The 25,946-nt window shown below is 35.9% G+C and overlaps 2 protein-coding genes across 3 annotated transcripts in view; one reads left to right on the top strand and one right to left on the bottom strand.

Annotated features, from left to right (window-relative positions):
- CCDC39 (coiled-coil domain containing 39) overlaps window positions 1–12,396 on the top strand; it is a 67,917-nt gene extending 55,521 nt beyond the window's left edge. The window contains exons 15-20 of the mRNA XM_003256515.4: window positions 6,147–6,306; window positions 6,751–6,857; window positions 9,460–9,600; window positions 9,731–9,910; window positions 10,065–10,150; window positions 11,348–12,396. Of these exons, the coding sequence (XP_003256563.1) occupies window positions 6,147–6,306; window positions 6,751–6,857; window positions 9,460–9,600; window positions 9,731–9,910; window positions 10,065–10,150; window positions 11,348–11,504 (831 nt within the window). The 3' untranslated portion in view covers window positions 11,505–12,396. The remainder of the gene's footprint in view (window positions 1–6,146; window positions 6,307–6,750; window positions 6,858–9,459; window positions 9,601–9,730; window positions 9,911–10,064; window positions 10,151–11,347) is intronic.
- Window positions 8,825–24,261, bottom strand: TTC14 (tetratricopeptide repeat domain 14). Of its 2 annotated transcripts, XM_030822855.1 has the most exons (13): window positions 23,975–24,261; window positions 23,391–23,515; window positions 23,075–23,274; window positions 22,088–22,172; window positions 21,794–21,923; window positions 21,389–21,544; window positions 20,556–20,627; window positions 20,006–20,125; window positions 19,775–19,897; window positions 18,601–18,718; window positions 17,554–17,663; window positions 16,355–16,734; window positions 8,825–9,045 (listed from the first exon to the last, which is right to left on the bottom strand). In XM_030822855.1, exons 1-13 carry the CDS (start codon window positions 24,133–24,135, stop codon window positions 8,858–8,860), a joined length of 1,968 nt encoding a protein of 655 aa, XP_030678715.1. In that variant the 5' UTR covers window positions 24,136–24,261; the 3' UTR covers window positions 8,825–8,857. The 2 variants fall into 2 exon arrangements, with proteins under 2 accessions (XP_030678715.1, XP_003256564.1); XM_003256516.2 differs by lacking the exon at window positions 8,825–9,045 and having other exon boundaries at window positions 15,387–16,734.
- Window positions 24,262–25,946: the final 1,685 nt, after the last annotated feature.

The raw sequence follows: 25,946 nt of genomic DNA, 5'->3' as shown, positions 1-25,946 counted from the left end.
CACTCACATGCACTACCAACAGGCCAGAGGACCAGCATGTCCAACCCATTGCAGCTACCAGCAACACGAGTATGGACCTTTTGGGTTCCAGTGAGTTGCTTTACCACCACTACTGCCATTACCTGCATCACAGCAGCTGCCCAGGGGCCTGAAAACCCACCTACATGTCGGGCCCACCATTCCCACTACCAACATCTGAGCAAGCTACCCAGAGGCCCAAGAACCAGCCTTCCAGGACCCACTAACACCAGTGACAGTATAAGCTACTCTCTGGCCTAAGAATAGATACACTCAGCCCACCACTGCCACCAATGGGGCCCAAAGACAGGCTTACTGGGCATCCTAGACCCCAGCAAAACTTCACCAAAGCTCAATTAATAACCATACCTTAAGTCACTGAGGAAATCACAGATACCACTGACCCTATGTACTGCCTAAGAAATCATACAAAGACCACATTACCACAGGCACCCCACATCAAAGCACCAACTACATACGTACTTCTTCAGGAGAAAATCTTCCCCTAGGAAAGCAATTTCAAAAAATTAGCAGAAGCAACTGTTACATAAGATATGCATCTATCAATGGAAGGACACAGGAACCATGAAAAAGCAAGGAAATGTGACCCATTGTATGACAACTGTTCAGCAATAGATCCCACTCAAAAAGAAATCCTTGAAATGCCAGATGAAAAATTCAAAATATTGATAGAAGCTCAATTAGATGCAAGAGAAATCTGAAAACCAATACAAAGAAATCAGAAATCAATTCAGGGTATGAGCAAAAAATTCACCAAGGAGATATCTAAAAAGAACTCAAAAATAGACTACACAAGCAAAAGAAAGAGTCAATAATAGACTAGACAAGCAACAGAGAGAATCTCAGACCTTGAAGACAGGTCTTTTAAAATAATCCAGTCAGACAAATTAAAAAAAAAAAAAAGAATAAAAAAGAATGAACAAGGCCTTCAAGATGTTTGGAACTAGTAAAGTGACTGAACTTACAAATTATCAGTTATGCCTGACGGGTAAGAGAGAGAAATAAGTTTAGAAAGCCCATTTAAGGAAATAATTGATGAAAACATCTCAAGTCTAGTAAGAGAGTTAGACATCCAGACACAAGAGGCCCAGCAATCCCCAGGAAAATACATTTCAAAACAATACCTCATCATGGTGTATTGTAATCAGAATGTCTAAAGTCCAAGTGAAACTGCAAAAGTTAAAATCAGCAAGAGAAAAGCATCTAGTCACCTATAAAGGAAACCCCATCAGAATAACAGCAGACTTCTCAGCATAAATCTTACAGGACAGAAAAGAATGGGACAGAATTTTCAAAGCACTAAAAGGAAAACAAAACAAAAACAGAACAAAATAAAACAAAAAAATACCTGTCAGCCCCCAATTTTATATCCAGCAAGAATAAGCTTCATAAAGGAAGAAGAAATACCCAGCAAAGCAAACACTAAGGGAATTCTTCACCACTAGACTGGTCCTCTAAGAAATGCTCAAAGGAGTTTTAAAATGGAAACAAAATGTCAGTATTCACCATCATGAAAACACACAAAAGTATGGACTCAAAGGTCTTATAAAACAAACACACAAAAGAGGAAGAGAAAGGAATCACTGGCAACATAACAGAATTCTACCAAAACACAGACGACCACACAGAGAAAAAAAAAACAAATAATTTCTAAACCAACTAGATAAAAATTGAAAATATGACAGGAACAAAATCATACATATCAATATTAAGTTTGAATGTAAATGGATCAAATGACCCAATTAAAACATATAGATGGTGGAATGGATAAAAAATGTGATCCAACAATATGCTGCTTTTATGAAACTCACCTTATTATATACTGAAAGTAAAGGGGTGGAAAAAGACATTCCATGGAAATCAAAAGCAGGTAGGAGTAGCTTTACTTATATTAGATAAAAGAGATATTAAATCAAAACAATAAAAGAAGACAACGAAGGTTATTATATAATGATAAAGGGATTACTTCTGCAAGAGGATATAACAATCCTAAATATATATGCACAACACTGCAGCACCTAGATTCATAAAACAAGCATTACCAGACTGAAATAAAGAAACAGACAGCAAGACAATAATGGTGGGTCAACACCCCACTGACAGCACGAGGCAGATTATCAAGACAGAAAATCAACAAAGAAACATTGGACTTAAATCGGGCTTTAGACCAAATGGATGTTAGCAGACATCTACAGAACATTCTACCCAACGACTGCATATTATACCTTCTTTTCATAAGCACATGGAACATCTCCAAGACAAACCATGTATTAGGCCAGAAAACAAGTCTAAAAAAATTAAAAAAAAAAATCTCAGACCACAGTGGAGTGAAAAACCGGGAATCAATGCTCAGAAAACTTTGGACACTTTACAGATATATGGAAATTAAACAATATGCTACTAAATGATCACTGAGTTAACAAAGAAATCAGGATGGAAATTAAAAAAAAATTTTGAAATGAATGAAAATGGATACACAACATACCAAAACCTGTGGGATGGAGCAAAAGGAATGCTAAGGGGGGTGTTTATAGCATTAAATGCCTATATCAAAAATGTAGAAAGATCATCAATTAACAACCTAACACTGCACCTCAAGGAATTAGCAAAACAAGGGAAAAAAAAAAAAAAACAAAGTTAGCAGAACAAAAGCAGTAACAGATCAGAGCAAAACTAAATTTTTTTACAAATGATCAAGGAAATTAAAAGTTTGTTCTCAAATGAGAAACAAAATTGATAAAATGCTAGCTAATCAAGAACAGAGATCCAAGCAAACAAAATCAGAAAACAAAAAGGAGACATTACAACTGAACTACAGAAATGTGAAAGATCATCAGGGACTATACTAACTTATAAATTAGAAAACCTAGAGGAAATGGATTCCTGGAAACAGATAAGTTTCTGGAAACATATAATACAACCTCCGCTGAACCAGGAAGAAACAAAAGTCCTGAATAAACCAATAACATAAATAGCAAGAATGAATCCGTAATAATAATAATAATAATAATAAAAAATCTCCAAACAACAACAAAAAAGCCCAGGATAAGATGTAGTAACAGCTAAATTCTACCAAGCGCACAAAGAAGAACTAATACAAATCCTCCTGAAACTGTTCCAAAATATTGAGGGGGAGGGAATTCTCCCTAACTTATTCTATAAGGCCAGTATCACACTGATACCAAAACCAGACAAGGACACAACACAAAAAAGAAAACGATAGATCAATATTCCTGATGAACACAGACCACAGACACAAAAATCTCCGGCAAAATACTAGCAAATTGAATCCAACAGCACATCAGAAAGATAATACACCATGATGAAGGGGGTTTTATGCCAGCGATGAAAGAATGGTTTAGTATATGCAACTTAATAAATATGATATATCACATAAACAGAATTAAAGACAAAAATCATATAATCATCTCAATAGACGCAGATAAAGCAATGTGATAAAATTCAGCATTCCTTCATGACAAAACCCTCCATAAGCCAGGCACAGAAGGAACATATCTCAAAATAATAAATGCCATCTATGACAAACCCACAGCCAACATCATATCGAATGGGGGAAGAGCTGAAGGCATTTCCCCTAAGAATTAGAACAAGACAAGGATGCCCACTTTCACCACTCCTATTCAACATAGTACTGAAAGTCCTAACCACAACAATCAGGCAAGAGAAATAAAAGTCTTTCAAATAGGAAAAGAGGAAGTTAAATTATCTGTGTTCACATGGTATGATCTTACATCTAGAAAGCCCTAAGAACTCCACCAAAAAAAATCTTAGATTGGATAAATGAATTCAGCAGTTTCAGGATACAAAATCAAGGTACAAAAATCAGTAGCATTTCTATACACTAATAATGATATAGCTGAGAACCAAATGAAGAAGGCAATTCCATTTATAATAGATACAAAAACAGTACCTAGAAATGTATTTAACCAAGGAGGTAAAAGATCTCTATAAGGAAAACACTGATGAAAGAAATTATAGATGACACAAAGGTAAAAACATTACATGCTCATGGATTGGAAGAATTAATATTGGTAAAATGACCATGGTGCCCAAAGGAATCTACAGATTCAATGCAACCCCTATCAAAATACCAATTTCATTTTTCACAGAATTAGAACAATCCTAAAATTCACATGCAACACAAAAACCCAAATAACCAAAGTAATCCTAAGCAAAAAGAACAAAGCTGGAGGGATTACATCATCTGACTTCAAATTATACCACAAGGCTATAGTAACCGAAACGTCAATGGTACTGGTATAAAATGAGACACAAAGATCAATGGAACAGAAAAGAGAACCCAGAAATAGACCCACATACAGCTAACTGATCTTGGACAAAACTGAAAAGAACATACACTGGGGAAAGTATGCTTATTACCTGTGTGACAAAAACATCTGTACACCAAACCTCCATGACACACAATTTACCCATGTAACAATCCTGTACATGTAGCCCTTCAACATAAAAGTTGGAAGAAAAAAAAGTGGGCTAAGGACATGAATAGACATTTTTCAAAAGAAGACAAACAAATGGCCAACAAGCATATGAAAAAATGCTCATCATCACTAATCATTAGAGAAATGTAAATTAAAGCCAACAATCAGAATGGCCATTAGAAAGACAGAAAACAAGAGATGTTGGTGTGGATATGGAGAAAAATGAATGGTTATACACTGTTGGTGGGAATGTAAATTAACACAACCTCTATGGAAAACAGAATGAAGATTTCTCAGGTAACTAAAAATAGAACTACCTTTTGATCCAGCAGTCCTACTACCTGGTATCTACACAAAAGAACAGAAATCATTAAATCAAAAAGATACCTCTGCTCCTATGTTTATTGCAGCACTATTAAGAGCAAAGATGTGGATTCGACCGAAGTGTCCATCGATGGATGACTGGATCAAGAAAATGTGGTATATATGCACAATGAAATACTATCCAGACAGAAAAAAGAATGAAATCCTGTTTTTTACAGCAACGCGATGTAACTGGAGGCCATTATCTTAAGAGAAACAACTCAGGCACAGAAAAACAAATACCATATGTTCTCACTTATATGTGGGAGCTAAATAATGCGTACACATGGAGGTAGACTGTGGAGTGATAGACACAGAAGACTCAGAAGCATGGTGGAGGTATCAGAGGGACATGGATAATGAGAAATTACTTAATGGGTACAATGTACAGTATTCCAACGATGGGTAGTACACTAGTCACCACTACACAATATACCCATGTAACAAAATATACTTGTAACTCCATAAATTTTTACAAATAAATATAATCGGAAAAAACTTTGTATTTCTAATTGACTACATTCAGGTTTAAATACATACATCTAAGAACTGAATAAATTAAAATGAAATTATTAGTGATTTTGACTAAAAATTTTCTTGCATATATACATACATATATGTATCTATATGCATACTATCTATGTCAGCCTTTAGGACGTTCTTTGGAATTGTTTAGGTACAGCTCTAGAAAACCTAGCCCAGTAACAGCATTACCCTGGTAGAAAGTCACTGAGTATGTCCACTCTTAGAGGAAATAATTTTGGTCTTTAGCAATTCACAGACTTCATCTTTTTCAGCCACATTTATTACAATGATCTTTTTTTTAAAAAAATTATTTTTAAAATTGTGGCAAAATACATGCCATTTTACCTCTTTTACTCCTCAATTTTGAAATAAAGTGTTCCTGAACATCTTTCAGGCCAGAAACATTCTTCTGATTTAATATCTAGTATCAAACCTCCCTCCCTTTCTTCCCAGTAATATTTATACTTGATTAACTCTTCGGCAATTTTTGCTGGACATTTTTATATAAGCTTTGGTTAGTTACTACATTTCCATCACGGTTTTGAATTCTGTATCGTATGTGCCATATTTTGAAGGCCTGATAATTTGGGCTTTCACTGTAAATCAAGTGCAAGAAATAAATGCTTGGTGCTGTATGTAGGCCACGAGATAAACTGTTATTGTCACAAGTCAACTATTTTCTGCCCCAAAGACAGCCATTAGGCATTTCTTCCCATAGTAAATGCTTTTATTCAACCAGTTCTATTCTGTACTTCATAGGCTGCTCAAGAAAAAGAAGAACTTCAAAGGGAAGGTGACTGTTTGGATGCCAAGATCAACAAAGCTGAAAAAGAAATCTACGCTCTAGAAAATACCCTTCAAGTGCTGAACAGCTGTAACAACAATTATAAGCAATCTTTTAAAAAAGTGACTCCATCTAGTATGTAGGAGTTAAACTTTTTTTATACATATATACAGTGACGAGTGTATAGTTAAAAGGAACACTGTGAGACAGGAGGAAGAACAAAAGTATACTATGTTAGACTGGGTCAGAAAAACTAATCCCTTTTCTTTCCTCCCCCCAGGCCATTTTTTTGCTAAGTGGTTTTCTAGGGTGTTACTTCCATTATTAGTTCAGGATCTGTATGGCATATCACTTCTCTAGGGTAATTAATTCAAAAACTGAAAAAAAATGGCAGCATATTGCTGCTCTATGTTGACAAAACAAGAAATGGCTACTACATACCCATAGTGTTTTTCTACAAGTGGATATAAAAAATTTAACCTTTCATAACAAAAATATTGGTGCAATTTACATAATACTTTAAAATAGATTTCTACATAGTATGTTGAAATTTTAAACTAAAAATGTTCTACATTTCAGGTGATGAGTATGAGCTAAAAATTCAACTAGAAGAACAAAAAAGAGCTGTTGATGAAAAATACAGATACAAACAAAGACATATCAGAGAACTTCAAGAAGACATCCAGGTAAATTCTACAGGCATTTTAGTAATCTGCCTTCAATAAAACTCAACTATCATTACTGCTACTTCTATTCTCTTGCTCTTCCACCAAGAAGACAGTTATTTAGAATCTCTTTTAGGGAAGCAGATAGTAAGAGATAACAGTCTCATTTAAAGGAGACAAAAACAAGTGCTCAGAGTGTTAGGTAAATTAGTTAAAATCCCAGTGGTAAGCCCTGATGATTACTTGTTATTAGTTGGTAGATCATGGTTATTATGATCTACCCATTAACCCTTTAATGAACTTTAATTTCTTAAAGATCACATTAAGACTGCTCCTTAAAACAAAAAAGTTTGAAAGAAAAAATAATAATCTAGTAGAAAGTAGTTACTAAGGCAAATCACTGAAAGATAAAAGAATGTGCCTTGTCTATTCACAATAGCAAAGACTTGGAACCAACCCAAATGTCCAACAATGATAGACTGGATTAAGAAAATGTGGCACATATACACCATGGAATACCATGCAGCCATAAAAAAGGATGAGTTCATGTCCTTTGTAGGGACATGGATGAAGCTGGAAACCATCATTCTCAGCAAACTATCGCAAGGACAAAAACCAAACACCGCATGTTCTCACTCACAGGTGGGAATTGAACAGTGAGAACACATGGACCCAGGAAGGGGATCATCACACATTGAGGCCTGTTGTGGGGTGGGGGGAGTGGGAAGGGATAGCATTAGGAGACATATCTAATGTTAAACGACGAGTTAATGGGTGCAGCACACCAACATGGCACATGTATACATATGTAACAAACCCGCACGTTGTGCACATGTACCCTAAAACTTAAAGTATAATTTAAAAAAAAAAAAAGTGCCTTGTAAGCAGGTGCTAAACATTGATTTTACTAATAAAGCAGAAGAGATACTGTGAATCTTTGCAGATTCCATGATTTCAATTGTCATTGTTTTATTTTTTCCAAAATACCATAAAAATACTTTCCAGTTGAATTACATACAAAATTTAATCCATAAAACCATTATACAGTCATGCATTGCATAACAATGGGAATGTGTTCTGACGAATGCATCCTTGGGCAATTTTGTCACTGTGTGAACATCGTAAGAGTGTACTTACACAAACCTAGATGGTATAGCCTATTGTTCCTAGGCTATAAGCTTGTAAAGTGTGTTACTGTACTGAGTACTATAGGCAACTGTAACACAATGGTACTTGTGTATCCAAACAAATCTAAACATAGAAAAGGTACAATAAAAATATGGTATAATGGATTAAAAAAATGGTACACCTGTACAGGGCACTTACCATAAATGGAGCCTGCAGGACTGGAAGCTGCTCTGGGTGAGTCAGTGAGTGGTGAGAGAATGTGAAGGCCTAATTGCTGTACACTACTGTAGACATGATAAACAATGTACACTTAGGCTACAGTAAATTCATAAAAATAACTTTATTTCTCCAATAATAAATTGACCTTAGCTTACTAGAGCTTTTTAACTGTATTTTTTTAATTTTTTTTTTTTTTTTTTTGAGACGGAGTCTCGCTCTGTCTCCCAGGCTGGAATGCAGTGGCGCAATCTCGCCTCACTGCAAGCTCCGCCTCCTGGGTTCACACCATTCTCCTGCCTCAGCCTCTCCGAGTAGCTGGGACTACAGGCACCCGCCACCACGCCCGGCTAATTTTTTTGTATTTTTAGTAGAGACAGGGTTTCACCGTGGTCTCGATCTCCTGACCTCGTGATCCGCCCGCCTCGGCCTCCCAAAGTGCTGGGATTACAAGCATGAGCCACTGCGCCCGGCCGAGCTTTTTAACTTTAAACATTTTTAATTTTGTAAAATTTTTTTACTCTTTTGTGATGACACTTAGCTTAAGCACTCATTGTTCAACTGCACAAAAATATTCTTTATATCCTTATTCTCTAAGCGTTTTTCTATTTTTAATTTTTTTACTTTTTAACTTTTTTGTTAAAAACTAAGACACATACACACACACAAACCTAATCCTACCCGTGGTCAGGATCATCAATACCACTGTCTTCCACCTCCGTATCTTGTCCCACTTGAAGGTCTTCAGGGTCAGTAACATGAATGGAGCTGTCATCTATGATAACAATGCCCTCTTCTGGAATATCTCCTGAAGGACCTGCCTGAGGCTGTTTTATAGTTAACTTTTTAAATAAATAGGAGTACACTGTAAAATAATAAAAGTATGTTGTATAGTAAATACATAAGTCAGTAATATCTTTTATTATCACTATTAAGTATTATGCACTGTACATAATTGTATGTGCTAGACTTTTATATGACTGGCAATGCAGGTTTGTTTACACCAGGCATCACCACAAACTCATGAGTAATGTATTGTGCCACAACATTACAATGTCGCTAGGTTAACAGGAATTTTTCAGCTCCATTATAATCTTATGGGACCATCATATATGCAGTCCATCATTGACCGGGACGTCATTAAGAGATACATCAACAGAAATAATGTATATTATGTACAAAAATAAATGAATTAAAATTAAATGAATACTTGATAAATGACAAGCTATAAAAGTCAATTTCTGATTCTAAAAAATACATGTTAATATTTTTTCTACAGAGCATGGAAAATACATTAGATGTTATAGAACATTTAGCAAATAATGTCAAAGAAAAGTTATCAGAGAAGCAGGCTTATTCATTTCAACTAAGTAAAGAAACGGAGGAGCAGAAGCCAAAATTAGAAAGAGTGACCAAACAGGTATTGATATCTTTTAAAAACTGACCTGTCATATTTACATTTTTGAAGTCCCAAATCCTCCTTCATCTATTAAAAATATTAAATTCTGGTAAACAGGTTTATAGAACAATTGACTATTATTTACCAACAGTGTACAAAACTCACAAAGGAAATCCGTCTTTTGAAAGACACAAAAGATGAAACACTGGAAGAACAAGACATCAAACTTCGTGAAATGAAACAGTTTCACAAGGTTATTGACGAAATGTTAGTTGGTATCATAGAAGAAAATACTGAGATCCATATTATTCTTCAAACATACTTTCAACAGGTAATACAGCACCTTCTATTAAATATATTTCTTAAAAACTTCATGAAAATAAAAACTTTCATGACATTCATCATGAAGTGAAAGCTAATTGAAAATATTTCTCTTCTAAAAAACAGTAAGTAGTACTAATGATTGCTATTGAATATTCCTCCAGAGTGGGTTAGAACTACCTACCGCTAGCACTAAAGGCAGTCGTCAGAGTTCTAGATCTCCTTCACATACTTCACTACTATCAGCAAGGTAAGTGGAGGGTTAAAAAAAAAATCTGCTTAATTTTCACAGCTGTACACTAAGTGATTCCAGCCACTTCTACATCACCGCAGCTGTTAGGCCCATGCTCTCACTGCCAGTATTCTTTTCACTCTCAGACATCTCACTAGTCAGCATCGTATAGATTAGATGCAGAAACAGCCAGCAGAACAAGAATTTCCTTCTGACTTCTGCTGGTGTCACTATTTCTAGTATAGCCCAAGTGCTCTGTGACTATGAGCTATTTCAGTAGGATAAAACAGAAATAAATTTGGGGGCTACATCTAGCCTTTGGGGGTGAACCCCCATGTTGGGGGAATTTTTAAAAAAACATATAAGGGCAGCTTAGATGTACAGACATATAGAATATGATTTTTGTGATTCAAACCACACAGGTATTTTACATAATCAGGATTTGACTTTATGAAGCTTTATTTTGCTCAAAAGGAAACCCCTTTTTTTCTTCTGCAGTTATCATCCAGAATTCTATCACCAGATGCTTAAGCCAACATTCTTGTGCTTTGCTGACAAAAATTTATTAATAATGATCCTGATTTTAGAATTCACAATCTCCTGCATTCAGCAGCTTATTAAATTACTATTCCTTAGTCCAGGTAAAAATTTCATGAAGAGGCCCCTAAAAAACAGTTTTTCATTTAAGTATAAAAAACTGTTTCTATATAACTGAACATCCCTATACTTTCATAAAATATATATTTAAAACTTTTTTCAGAATTATATAGCTAGTTGTTTTTCAAATGACCCTACCACTTTATCCATCAATATGCTTCTCTCTTCTCTTCAGCTTAAATTACAAAAGGTATCATTTTAATTATTTTTGCCAGCACCAAATCCTCTTGGCCCTCTTTCCTCTGTCTTGGAAACTTTCAATGCTTAATGATTCCAACTCTAAAAAACTGATTACAGTTCAAAGCATTTTTACCATGTAGGAACATACTTATTAAACTACTTTTCTACTGGTTTGAAACTCATCTGTGTTCATCTTTCTCTTCCTGTTTAAATTTTTTGATATCTATTGATGGTCATTTAAAAACTTATTAACACTACTAATGTGTGCTTTTTTGATCTCTTTACTTACGGAATTATGGTACCTTTGGCCAATAATGAGAGGGTCGATACTAAAATATAAACTTTGCATTAAATTTATAATCCTGGTTTTTCTTCTAGGTCATCTAGGAGTACAAGTACATCTACTTCTCAGTCTTCAATTAAAGTATTGGAGCTTAAATTCCCGGCCTCCTCTTCACTAGTAGGCAGCCCTTCTAGGCCAACTAGTGCTAGTAGTAGCTCTAGTAATGGTAAGAGCAAAAAGAGCAGCAAATAAACATTTTAATCTCTTCTGAAAAAGTCGTAAACACAAAAACAAAAATATACTTTAAAATACAAAACGACCCAACACATTTTATCTAGTGGAAAGTGTAAAAACTTAGTGGTAAGTGTAAAAACTGATAGTTTAAAAAAAAAAGGAATGTTCTCATTTTCTCTACTGTTTTCTTCATACTGAAGAAAAACATTAATAGCAGATTCTTGACAAGGCTACATGTCATACAAGCATAGGAAAAATGCTGTATTTCACTGTAATTTTGATGTTCATAGTGTTAGAAAATAGTTTGCTTCATTATTTCACGAAACTACACTCACTTCTAATGTAACAATCTTTCAAGAAGAAATTTCTAAAGATTTTCTGTACTATTAATGAGCGTATTACAATGTGAAAATCTCATTTACCCTACAAGACACCAAAATTAGGTTTTCTTTATTCAAAGTAACTATTTCTCAGTCTTTTGGGGAGAAAAATTGTTAAAGGCAGTTTCTTCTTTTGCTATAATTTTTAACCAAAAAATAGCATCAACCCCTACCACCCCCAAAAAAAAATCAGTAAGAGAAACACTGTGTATCAATTTTAAAATGCAGCTTAAATTTATAAAAATCACTTCTGACCTTGAAATAAATCAAACACATTAAAGATTTGCTTTCAGATACAGCCAACCAAGTATAAAGAATTTTGAAATTTTCTTGATTTAATAAACGATTTAATGAAAGCTAGATATGACTTGATTTGCAATAGATATTTCATTTACAGTTGGAGGTAGACTGCCAAATGTAGTAGTTTTTCCAGTTAACACTTCATTATAACATGTGCCCAACACTTTGTACTCCTGGATAGAGTGTGGAATATTATAAAACTGGATTTTAAATAAATGTATTAGAATTCATGAATGTACATGTGTCTCCTTCAAACCTTGGGAAAAAATGCTCATTACAACTGTCATTATTTTAGAACTGTTGTATTTCTTTCTGAAAAGCAGTAGTGGTAGTGAATAGTTCTCCTGATTTTTTGTTTTGTTTTAGAAATAGGAAAAAGGCATAGCAAAGTCCAAAGAATAAGGTGGGCAAAAAAAAAAAGCTAGGTAATAAAATTTTTGGCTAAAGTACTGCTCTAATGCATGAGATTTGTAAGACCTAAAAACTAATTAAAGTCACTTTGCTCATCAAAGTTCTTATTCTCAGCCCTGTGCTAGTTTGGCAATTACTTAAAACTTGAAGTAATATTAAACACTGTTCTATGAAGGCAGAGGTTGTATCTTACTACCTCTGTAACCTTGGATAGTTACTTCCCTGTTTTCCTCATTTGTACTATAGACACAGAAAGTTACCTACAAGTTTATTGAATTTGATAATATAAAAAAGATGCACAGGGCTTGACACACAGAAATTGCACTATGTAACAACTTCTACTTACTGAGTTGCCACCTGGAGCTTAGCACAGTATTTGTGGAATGGTTTGGTTCTTAGGCCAGCATACAAATCTACATTTAATCCTTAAATAAAATAACAGTTCTAACTTCAGTGTAGTAATGATAAATGATGCAACAGGGGATCAACCTATCTCTAAATCTGGACACTTATCCTCATATCCAAAAGTTGTGCTTCATCTGCTTATGGAGACCAAGATATGGCAATATATGATCTTGAGAAAAATTACTGAAGATGTCGCTATTCTTGACAATATAAATCCCCAATAATTTTTGCTGTGACCAGCTTCCTTAGAAATTGGTTTGTATACTCTGCTTAATATGGCATAAACTGCAATTACTTTTGCGCCTACCTAATAAATTCAAGCAGCCTACAGGATAAGGTACTATTCTCTTACATTGAATGGTGTGTAATAGCCATTCTGACTGATGAGAGAGATCTCATTTGGTTTTAATTTGCATTTCTCTAATTAGTGATGTTGAGTATTATTATTTCATATGCTTCTTGGCCATTTTCATGTCTTCTTTTGAAAAATACCTATTCATGTTTTCTGCTCACTTTTGGATAGGGTGATTTGGTTTGTTGAATTCCTTGTAAATTCTGGATGAATCCTGTCTGATGCATAGTTTGCACATTTTGTCCCATTCTGCAGGTTGTCTGTTCACTGTGTAGCTTTGCAGCTTACTTAAGTCCCATTTTGTTTTTGTTGTGTTTAAGACACCAGTCTGGCTGTCACCCAAGTTGGAGTGCAGTGGCACAATCAGAGCTCACTGCAGCCTCAAACTCCTGGACTCAAGCGATCCTCCTGCATAGCTGGGACTATAGGCATGCACCACCACACTCAACTTATTTGGATGGAGTCATGCTGCGTTGCCCAAGCCAGTCTCAAACTTCTAGCCTCAAGCAATCCTCCTCCCTCAGCCTCAAGTGCTGGGATTACAGGCATGAGTGACTGTACTCAGCCCCTCTTGCTTGCACTTTTGAGGTCTGAATCATGAATGTGCCTACACCAATGTTGGTAGGTTGGCAGGGGGGTGAGGGATGAGAAATTATGAAATGGGTACAATGTACATCATTTGGGTGATGGTTACACTAGAAGCCCAGACTTCACCACTACATGATAGATCCATGTAACAAAAATGCATGTGTACCCCTTAAATTTATATGAATTAAGGAAAAAGATTTTTTTAAATGTTGTGTTTAAAATTTTAAGCTGAACTAGGGATTCCAAAAGGTCAAAGGCTATGCCAAGAGGTAGTTTTCACTCTTTATAAACACGACTATGTAGGAGACTATGTAAAGATGATACTGGAGCTATTAATACATAGAATTAAGAACTCTTTTTAAGATGAATTTCTTAAAGAAGCTTCTTCTTGGTGCAAAGACTAATGCTTTGAGTGACTAGCCGATTTCTACCACCATTATCTATTGCTCTTGACCAAGGTTTCTTTTCACTGTTCCATTTGCAAAAGAAATTTCAGATTTTTCACTAGGCTCTCATTACTGCAGTTTGATAGACACAAATAATACACACCCAGTACTTAAGGCCTGGACATTTTACTGTTGGCAAGAACTGCAAGACAGAACAAGGAGTAAGTCTCTTCTTCCTCTATTATTCTCCCTCACTTAGACCTCTGTAGATACCCAGCTACCCACCCACTTATCTAGTGTCATTGTGTGTGATAGTATCTAAAGCCTATTGTAATTTACAGCTTCGAGAATCTTAAACTGCAAACTCTAATGACATCATAAACCCAGTACCTATGACTCCTACCTCTATCTCCCAAAGAATATACCACACTATTTTCAGCAATTTGGGGAGGATCTTTATAATACAAGTCTCTTTGTTCTTCAGCTCTAGCTGCTGGAATTTATTGAGTAAAACCAGGCTCTAGTTGGTCTAGTTATTTATTCAGACTCTGAGAAAGGGGTCATCAGAGAAGCATCAAGGCACAGGAGGTGGTAAGAAGAAATGCAGGTCAGATTTAAAAACATGCCTAGTGCCTTCTGGACTGAACATCTGCAACACTAGGAGAGTTTCCCAATTTTCTTTCCCTAAAGAAAAGCCAGATTTACAATGTGCTTCTCTGCTACTGCTATGTTTTTGCTAAAAGGATTTTTTTCTTTTCTGATTTACCCTTGCCTGGAATACAGGCCCTAAGGGCCTTGCAAATATTTAAAGTTAAAAAGCTTTTTATGGCTATGCTAGCAATGAGGTAAAAAATAGTAACGGAGAAATAAGCAAAATGGGCTCCTACTCAACTTTTATGATCGTATTCCTAAGGCACTTATGCTGGGTGGAAGCCAATGACTGTTCACAAACCACTTTTAATCAAATTGGGCTTTAGAGGAAAATTAAGACATATAATCTACCATTTAAAAATTAAAAAAAAAAATTGGGCAAAAAATGTAATATTTAAACTGATAGTGTTCAAGAAACATTCGAACATATAATCTTTCAAAAGCTGACGATTTTTAATTTAACAGAAAAGAAAATGAAATCAATTTTTATAAAAATGATCCAAGTGTTCAATGCACAAATTTTTCTCTCAAACAGCAGAATAAGATGCACCCAGGAATTCTCATATACCGCAATAGAATGAAGAAACAGTACTTTCAGAGAATTATCTTTAGGTGAAGAAATTCAAACTGTCAAGAGTAATATACTGTACATAAACATATAAAGTCTAAAAACCAAGCTGTGACAAGGGACCTACAACTGAAACAAAATTTGAGAAAAGCTTAAAAGCATTTGTTTCCTGTAAACTCTACAAATAACTTTAGGAGCAGAGATTTCTGCACTGAACTGTTATGACTAATACAACCAAAAACTTCACTTAATGGCATTTTGTGTAATGGTGCCAATATCCTTGGTGTATTAAGTTTTTGACTTATTTCCTTTTTCTTTTTCAAATTCAGCTATCTGATTAAATATATTCAGTAAATTCTGAGGTAAATTTTTTTTAACACTGCTTTCTGAGTGTTCTTTGCTACTTAGTGCATCTTCTTCTGGAACCTCTGTTTTGATATCCTCCCCATAATTGTCCTCTCTTTCATATTCTCCTTGATTTGTATTTAAACGGTATCTTTGCTCATGTCTACTGAAATCACGTGATCCAGAGTGAGCATATTTTTTGTATTTCTCAACTGACTTCCAAGAGTAGTCTGAGCTTGCTGGTGAGGTAGAATGCCTCACAGAACCTGGTTCCCACCTTCTATAGTACTCTTTTCTTCCCTCTATATCCTTTTCAAATCTCCTATAACCATAAATCTTGTCCTCTGAATTCCTACAGAAGGAATCTGAGGAATTTCTTCTACTGGAAAAATGTCTTTCTGATTTATATGGCTTTTCTGTTTTGCTACTACCTGCTTGGGTTTTATAGCTATTATAAAAATCTCTTGGATCTTCAGACCTACCTCCAAAATCATCCGGTATTTCAAGTGAAGATGAAGAGAGAGGGCATCTATCTTTCTCTTTTATCTGTGTCTTTTCATACTGTAACCTATCCTGCTTCCCCAGTAGTTTCTCCACTTCTTGTTTATGGTTAAGAAAAGATGCTGAAGTATTAGCTGGAACTGGGTAGCACTCATCTTTCCTATTCTCATCTATCTGATTTGAGGATGCCCTAGATGAATGCCTTCTGGAACTGCGAGAAGACTCTGAACGGTTCCTCTTATGTTTCTTATGCCTTTTGTGACCAGAAGAGGAAGAGGATGATGATGAAGACACTGATTCATCAGCAGAAGAAACACTTGAAGAAGAAGAAGAAGTTGATTTTCTTCTTTTCTTCTTTAGCCTAAAAAAAACAGGTCATTTGTCATATATGTACAAAAATGTTTCTAAATTATTCATAAAGATGTGGGCCCTATTTGTTTCCTTTAAAGATTTTATAAAAGCTGTGGTTCAGATAAATGATACAATAATCTCGGCTACTACAAGATCTAATTTTACTATTAAGCACGTTTGGGGGAAAAAATGCTTGTAGACAGGTATCACTGTAAGCAAATCCATCATTTCTGAAAGACAGACTTTTTTCAACACTGCCTTAAAAACTTCAGACTACTGAACACATAAAGGAGAACTCAACTTTTTTATTTGGCTACCTCTAGTTCATGGTTTCTTCACCTGATTACTGGTATTTTCAGCCAAATAATTCTTTGTTGGGGGTGGGGGTGGGGATGGGAGCCGACCTGTGCGTTACAGAATGTTTAAGAGCATCCCTGACCATTATACACTAGATGCAGTAGCACCCTATCAGTTATGGCAATCAAAAATGTCTCCAGAACTTGTCAAATGTCCCCGGGTGAATAAATCCACCCCTAGTTGAGAACCACCGCTCTAGTTCTAAAACATTTCTTCCTAAAATATAATTAAAGTAACTTATTCTATATTTTAATTCTAAGATACTTTTTTTTTGTAGAATTCTAGCCTTAAATTCCACTTCATCTCTTTAATAAGAAAATACATGGAACACATATTTGCTAAAGATTCTTAACAGTCATTGATTACCACTTGAAATACTTTCATATTTTTATTTACTTTACCTTCAGTATGGCACTTTGGGTTCAATTCAGTAGTTGCCTTAAGTTTAAAAATACTGAATATTATAGTTTACCTCTTCTCTTCTTTTAAGAGCTTACGCAACTTTTCTGCACTTGTTTCTATTTTCTTTGTTTTCTGCTTTTCTTCCTTTTCAGCTTGTTTTTCTCTTAATTCCAAAGATTTCTTTTAGAACCCAGATATCGAAAAAAACCACACGTTAAAAATAGCAGAATATATAAAACGCAGTATTCAAAAGACCACCCCCAATGAGAAACCCAATTTAGTAAAACCAAATCACCATAAAGCCAGCATTAAACAGCATTTTTTTAACATAAAAAAATTAGTCATACAGATGTTTGGCGTTAGTCATTGAAATGGCCAGAACAGCATTGAGGACCATATTGCAGTTGGTATCCCATAAAAAAAGGGGAAGCCATTGCAGTGGTACCCATGACCCAGAGTGCAAGAAAGGTTAAAAAAAAAAAAAAAAGTACATAAAAATTATTTTTAAAGATTGAAAAATTTACACAGGACACATTTTACAAATAAAATTCAAATAAAGACATTTCATTAAGGTGAAGTGAAGGAGGAATCACCATGTTCAAATACAAACCATTTAAAAAAATAGCACAGCCCAGTTGGATGCATGATTACATAGGAAATCATTTTCCAGTTTGTGGATGGGGATGAGCAGCACCAGATGTCACAGACACAGCAGCAATGGTCCAATTCAGAAGAAAATGCATGAGAAAACATCATCATCAGTATTACAGGAAAAGACAATTTAAAATATGTCTCAAAAAGGTTTTTATAATTAGCTCAATTATAGTAGCAACAATAATTTAAAAACCATCAGATTAAGTTCCCTACAAGGACATTTCTCAAAACAACATACCAACTTTAGGTAATAGTTTTCTCATAGCTATTTTTACTTTCGATTATGGACAAAAACAGAGGCACTATGAAGCAATGTCAAACCCAAGTAGGAAAAAGTATACCTAAAAAGAAACTTTTCATAATGCCTTACTTAAGTAATCTAGAATAGTTTTCCTTAGGAGAAAATTAAGTTTGAGCATTATTTCAAATATCACTAAATTTCTAAGAGGAAATAAGGAATCACCTGCATATATTTATGAAGTTTCTGCAAAGCATCCTCTGCATCTTTAAAAGTCTCATCCAAAGCCAAAGCTTTCTTATAGTAACTTTCAGCATTTAAAAACTTTTCTTCTTCTTCTAACCTAAATTTGAAAGAAAGATTTAGCTTTTTTGTAAAAACAACAAAACTATCCAAATATGCATACAGGTCAAAGGCTTATATGAGAGAGCTTATTAGGGAAAAGCCACATTTAGTAAATTATTTTCCAAGATAAAATACCAAAATAATATGCTTTTTACTGTAATTTATTTCATAGACCACATAAACAGAAATCCATTACTAGTAACTAAAGGTGTATGTCCAATATTGGCACATTTTTGCAGTAATACACGAAAACCCATGATAAACAGGTGTCTACAAATTTAGTATGATCTTGAACTTTAGCACAGAATTATACCAGCAGGTTTTTTTCCCTAGTAGTTTATGAAAAATTATCTACAGAAAATTTTGGAAATCTTTGGAAATACCAACATACACATATATCACAATGAGCCTGTAAATAGCATAATCATTAGATGAAGCTCACAAGTCTGGGTTGTGAAACACCAGAATGAGAAAGTTTGGACATAGAGCAGTCAAAAGACATTGCAAAGTGCTTTGGGTTCTTAGAAGGAAAAAGAAATTACTATAAAACAAATACAATGAGATCACTTTTGTGTCAGTAGACCGGATATGGGAAACAAAGGACAAGTCAAAGATGAGCGGTATCTCTGGCTTACGTAACTACAGGGTATTGCTATTCACTCAGCTTAAAGACATCAATACAAGGCTATAAGACAACCACATATAAGTAGGTACTAGTTATCCACCTAGTAAGAATGTAAAAAGCTGCTCCAATCATTAAATAGAAGTTCCTATGAATTATAAACAAATATTGCAAAATTTAATTAACTTGGAATTTGTGATCACAAACAGGAATGACTATACAAATAATATAGTCATTAAACCAAAAACTTTTGAGTATATTATCCAGGAAATGAGTATTTGCCTAATCTCTTGTACTTTTCCATTTATTTATTGAAACCAAGAGTGTTCTAAATTAAGTGCTTAAGAAACTATTTCCTTATGTTAAGTTCAAAATTTTTTAGTGGTTGGTTGAACATTAGACCTCCACTATTAAACAAAATCCGATACTTACTGTCCTCCTCTCTCTACAAGTGTCTGGCAGAGGTATTTTCTTGCATTTCTGTGAGTTGGACAGTTTTCTAACGCAAGCTCAAAATCTTCTATTGCTTTGTTCAAACTTCCTTTTGTCGCGTATCTAGAGACATGAAACAAAGTTAGAGGGCTGTATCTCACAAGCTCTTCATAAATCTTGTTCGCATTTACCTGGTAAACATTCCTTAAAATCCATGTATGATTCACTTACAATGCTCCACGAGCTACCAAAGCTTCCACGTTTTGTTTGTCTATTTCCAAAGCTTTATTGTATTCATTCATAGCATCCACATGGCGTCCAACTTTAAAATAGTCAACTCCGATCTTCACACTAAAAAAGACATTTGTAAAACATCACAAACACTTCAAGCAATATCTAAATAAAATGTTAGTGTGAATAAGTTTTAAAAGCAAATGTCATCAAACTTGGCAAATAATTAGTTTTCAGAATACTCACAATATACCTAAGGAACATTCTTCTGCCTTTGGACATTTTCACAACAAATATTGGTGAAACCCTGATATCAATATACTAATTCCTTTTGAGAAAAGTGAAATGCTGAATAAAACTTATCTGTTAAGTGTAAAATCTGTTAAGTGTAAAATGTAAGACTACTTACATCTGTAAAAGAAAAGCTCATGTCAAAAAGGCATCACTTTAATGCATCTCACATTTGTCTTACTGATGATATAAGCATGCTTGCCTTGCCCTAAGCTTTTAGACTAGATATAATGCAATTGTTGAAAGACAGTCTTCATACCATTTTAAAGCCCAAGACGCAGATTGTTTTTTTCTCAATGCAGAAGCAAAATCATCTTCAGAGAAATTTTTGCTATTAAAGAAAATAAAAATTAAAAAGTTAAACCACAAATATTTTTTAAGTAACTATACTTAATTCTACTTGACAGGCATTTGACAGTGAAAGTATGAATCTCAAGCAAGAAATCTGCATTCTATTTATATACCAAAATCTTTGAACTTTCGAAATGATTATTATTGTTAAACAGTATTTTTCTTGGCCAGGGGCAGTGGCTCATGCCTGTAATCCCAGCACTTTGGGAGGCCGAGGCGGGCGGATCACGAGGTCAGGAGATTGAGACCATCCTGGCTAACACAGTGAAACCCCGTCTCTACTAAAAATCAAAAAAAAAAAAAAAATTAGCCGGGCATGGTGGCGGGCACCTGTAGTCCCAGCTACTTGGGAGGCTGAGGCAGGAGAATGGCATGAACCCAGGAGGCGGAACTTGCAGTGAGCTGGGATCACGCCACTGCACTCCAACCTGGGTGACAGAGTGAGACTCCGTCTCAGAAAACAAAAACAAAAACAAAAAAACCCAGTAGTTTTCTTTAGCATACACACAAAATTCTTATAAAAAGTTTCTGCATCCTTCTCTACTTGGTTACATGGTACACATCTTAATCACTGATAAGACAGTCCAGTCCAGATGATGGGATCATGTGGTTCATTCAACCTTTGGCATATGCCTGCTACTAGGTGGCTTAGGATGGTCCAATACGTCCTTCAGCTAAAAGCAGCTTCTGAGCTTACCACCACTCCCCTCACCACCTAAGAGTAATACTGATGTACTATACCTTTGTAGGCCTCTCATTAAAGATGGCGGATTAGATTCATCTATTCCTAGTTTTTCTAGAAGGAATTCAACTACTCCTGGATTAACAAATCCCAAGGAACTCTGCATGATATTTTCATAGGACTCCAAAGAATTACTAGTTAGTTCAACACTTCTCCTTAAAAAAAGAAAATACAAACACAAAAATTGTAAAATGACTAATTTGACATTCCATTTCTAGTAAAGAAATAATATCATTTGAGGTTTAAATACTAATTCTATTTTTTGCATAAGATGGTGTGGCAATATTATGATATGGTTTCCTTTTACCAAGTCTGAAGTAATTTAACTGTTATAAAAATGTGGTATTCCTCAATCCAAGAGACTTTTATAATGAACTGTTGTTGAAATAATATGGATAAATTACCTGTAGTATAAAGGAAGCTCTTCAGAGCTAATTACACCTAATTTAATACCAGATAGGTGTGGTGGAAGAGAAGAGCTATACAGAGATACCGCTAGCTTTTCATGGTATCTGTCAATATCCTTGATTCCAGCTTAAGGAAAAAAAAAAAGAGAACTAAGCTGATTAGTAAGAAAACGTACACTAACATAAAAAATATAAACTTTCCCAAACACTATCCTCTTAGACTGTATTTTTTTAATAAAAACAAAAATTCAACAATCATTACTTTTTTATTAGTATGATGAAACTAATCACCTCGAATGATGTCACCAGTTTGGTAATATGATAAAGGATCCCCATGGTTACTGTGAGAAGGCACATCTCTTAAGGGACAAAGAGCCTGTAATGAGAATTATTTTAAAACATCATACATTTCAAGCTTTGATAAGAACAGTGTCTTCTTTTATCTTAGTTGTTCGGTATGAAACAGCTAGTAGTTGAACAATCTAAAGTAAAAATTTAAATAGGGATTTAGTTAAAAGTAATTTCCGTGTCCAAACAGTAAAATATGTTTGCTGGTTCAGTTAAAAAACTAAAATCTCATGAAACTTTCCTTTAGTTTAGGAACCAAATATGATGGCTTATGACAGCATACAACATGCATCAAAAACAAACTAAAATTTGCCTAAAAGGTATCAAGGATTCCAGTGAAAATGAAATGAGAATTCTCCAAAGTTTTTGTTTGTTATCCAATCTGTAATACCTTCTGCTTTTCTTCCTTTTTATCTGCCTGGATAGATGGCAAATATCCAATCTTTTATCTTGACACATTAGTTTAAATTCAGGACTATCCATCTTGGGCAAAGTATCTTAATATAATGTACAAACCACTTACATTTAATTATTGTAAATGTATAAATGAAACTTCTCTCCAAATTATCCACATGAAAATATACAATGCCGAATATTAACTAATTAAGAATACATATTTCAACTACAAGAAATAAGTCTGAATATCAATCACCCTCACCACGTCCACTGATACCTCTTTGAGCATTTAAAAAAAGACAGTGCCTGCCAACCACAGTTTAAATTTAAAAAATCCCAAAAACCAGAAATGGAGGGAGAAACTGCGTAAGTAACTTTCACTGATTTTTTTAAACTATTTTTCTCCAATTAACATTTAATTTCCAAAAGTATCTTGGCAGGTATACTTGAACACAACTGCATGCAAACATATAATTCTTGCATTGAGATGAGTTAACAAAAACAGAAGCAATCCAAGTAACAAAAATAACTTACTGTGATTTCTAAGTGGGTTATATCTCTCATGATACCACTTCCTAAACAGATCAACACCATGAAAAAACCAAATTCCCGAATAGAACTAATTCTTCCAATCACTATATCACCACGCTCAATATCTCGGAAAAACAGCTCTCTCCGATCCACACTAGGTATCTCCATGAATTGCTCTAAAGGTGGCATGACTGCATAATGATCTAAAAAAAAAAAAAAAAAAAAATTAACAAAATCACTAACGATAGTTTTGAGTTCCGTTTCACCTAAGTACTGTTAAACCGAACCGCAATCTTAAAGGTTTTAAGGCCAAACTCACCTTCACTGTCTTCATTAATTTCAGAAGTTGCAGGTGCATCTGATTTCCAGGAAAGTGCAAAAAGCAGATCCGCTTTTTTGGAGATGAATTTCTGTATCTCGATGTTGTCAACTCTCTTCTCTTTTCTTAAAAAGAAAAACATATATATGAAAATTGGGTTATCTGCAAAGCCTCTTTACTTCTAACCTTCTGCTTATGGCTTTCATCGCCCATTCCGCTCCATCCTAAGCTCCAGACCATACAACCTCAGAAAAAGTTTTAACTAGGCATTCCCTCATTAACCAACCTGGAGGTGGAGAGCGGGGAAACTTAAAAAGCGACGCCTCCAACTCAGATAGGAAAGCTCAAGGGATTTTAGCTAAGGAATCTGCGCCTCTACCAAGCAGCGCCAGACAAAAAGTTCAGCCCGCATCCCGCACTGCACACCCCAGGAGCGCCCCCCGTCCACCCAGCCCAAGACACCAGCGCGCGATCCTCCTGTGCTCACGGCTCCACTTCCTCTAGACGCAAACCCGGGGCTGCGGTAGTGGCTGCCAGAGCTGCGTCCCCTCTCCCGTGGCGCAGTGGCACCAACGTCTCATTACCTGCCCTGCAACGGCTGCTGGGGCGGCGGGCCCCGGGCTGGCTCGGCGGCCGACCCCAGGAGGCTCCGGAAGTGTGGATTGTCCTGCTGTTCGCTCCGAAGCAGAGAGAGCAAAGACGACCCGTGGCAATTTAGCGACTGCCGCAGAAGGTCCCGGTCCATGGCTAGAGACTGCAGGGCCCGGAGGCCGATGGGCTGATAGTCCCCGGTTCCGTATCCGCTATTTGAACCGGGTGGTACGGGAAGCAGAAGAAATCTTCTGGAGGCTGCCGGAAGTACACAGACAGCACAACCAGTTACACCCGGAAGTGTTCTGGGGCCGCCCCCACGGCGGCGCGGCGGCGCGGCGGAGCTCAGCCTCGGTCTCGCGAAACCAAGCGAGACTACGGAAGGCCGAAGGATTGGGCTCAGCATTGCTTGGGCTAAAAGCTGACTAGGGCTTCCAGGAAGTGATGTATGTGAGAAGTTTGCTTTTTAAAATGTACGTGGGATCGTTATTACGTCGAAATAGCTCGAGCTGTAATCTAGGGTAAATAATAATTCCTTTTCGTATTCATCAAGGTGTTTCTAAGTGCCAGTGCCAGGGTAAGAACCCTATACGAGTCTCCAAGCTTCTTCCCTCGAAGTACTCTCTGCATAAATCAATACCTATGTCTCTGGCGTAACCCCATTCAACCGGCTGCCCCGGGAAGGTTTCCAGGTGGTTTAAAGGGCAGAAGAAAGGAAGGACACGGATATTTGTTAAGCACCTGTAGTGGTGTGCTCCATCCATACCCCATTTACTGTTAGTGATTGTGAATTCTAAAACCAGGATGGCTTTAATGTCTCCACATGTGCATATGCCATTCAAGTTTTACAATAACTAATGAACACATGCATTTCTTATTTAGTTTATCTCAATGGTTGCTCAAAATTTAGTGTCTGTGAGACTTACTGTATGGTGATGTGTACGCAAAAGTCAATATACTGTTCTTATGGACAATTCAAGTGATTTTCAAAGGGAATTTCAACTTAGGTCCCCCATCCCCTTACTTATTGACTTGAGAACCTAACCACTACGGTAGCTATTGTACTTTTTCATTTTAGAAAACGAGGAAACATGCTCAGAGAGTCTCAGTAAATTGCTCAATGTCACACAGCTAGTAAGAGGCTAGAGTTAGGATTCCAAACGAAGTATTAATTGATCTTCCCAGGCAGAGTTGCTGGATTGAGTATTTTATCATATAGAAGGTCTAACTAACCCTAATTTTGAGATCATGTAGCTTCGTTTTATTTCAGTATAAAATTTATACCATTTAAATATGTTCAGTGTAAATAGTTCAGTATAGTCCTCTTGAACAGAAATAAACGGTGGCAGTTAGTCTCCCCACTTCCCACCATGTGTCTTTGAGGAAATCAACTTGCCCTTCACTGTGTTACCACTTTTGTATAGGAGATCTAGCCCAGAACATAATCGATATCGCCACACTGTTTTGTGGAAAACCCAGGCAAATAGGTAAACAGTTTATTAAGACTTGAGAAAATGCAACAAACAAGAATGCAACTGTAAAAGATAAATTTGGGCTTAGCGAGGTGGCCCACACCTGTAATCCCAGTACTTTGGGGGGCCGAGGGGGGATCACTTGAGGTCAGGAGTTCAGAGACCAGCCTGGCCACCATGGCCTAACCCCGTCTCTACTAAAAATATAAAAATTAGCCGAGCCTGGTGGCTCATGCCTGTAGTCCCAGCTACTCGGGAGGCTAAGGCACGAGAATCTCTTGAACTCTGGAGGCGGAGGTTGTAATGAACCGAGATCGCGCCACTGCACTCCAGCCTGGGTGCCGGCAGGAGACCCGTCTCAATAAATAAATAAATAAATTTTCAAGCTTCTATAGGCATATCCACTTTAATAAATGGTACAGACTGACTTGTTTTAAGCCATAACTGTAAAGAATGGTTGTTTTTAGGAAAGAGTGCTGTCACTGAAAAGGAA

This window comes from Nomascus leucogenys, chromosome 11 (genome assembly GCF_006542625.1).
Source record: "Nomascus leucogenys isolate Asia chromosome 11, Asia_NLE_v1, whole genome shotgun sequence".
In the NCBI taxonomy this organism is placed as follows: Eukaryota; Metazoa; Chordata; class Mammalia; order Primates; family Hylobatidae; genus Nomascus; species Nomascus leucogenys.
This window is presented reverse-complemented; position numbering and strand designations above follow the sequence as displayed.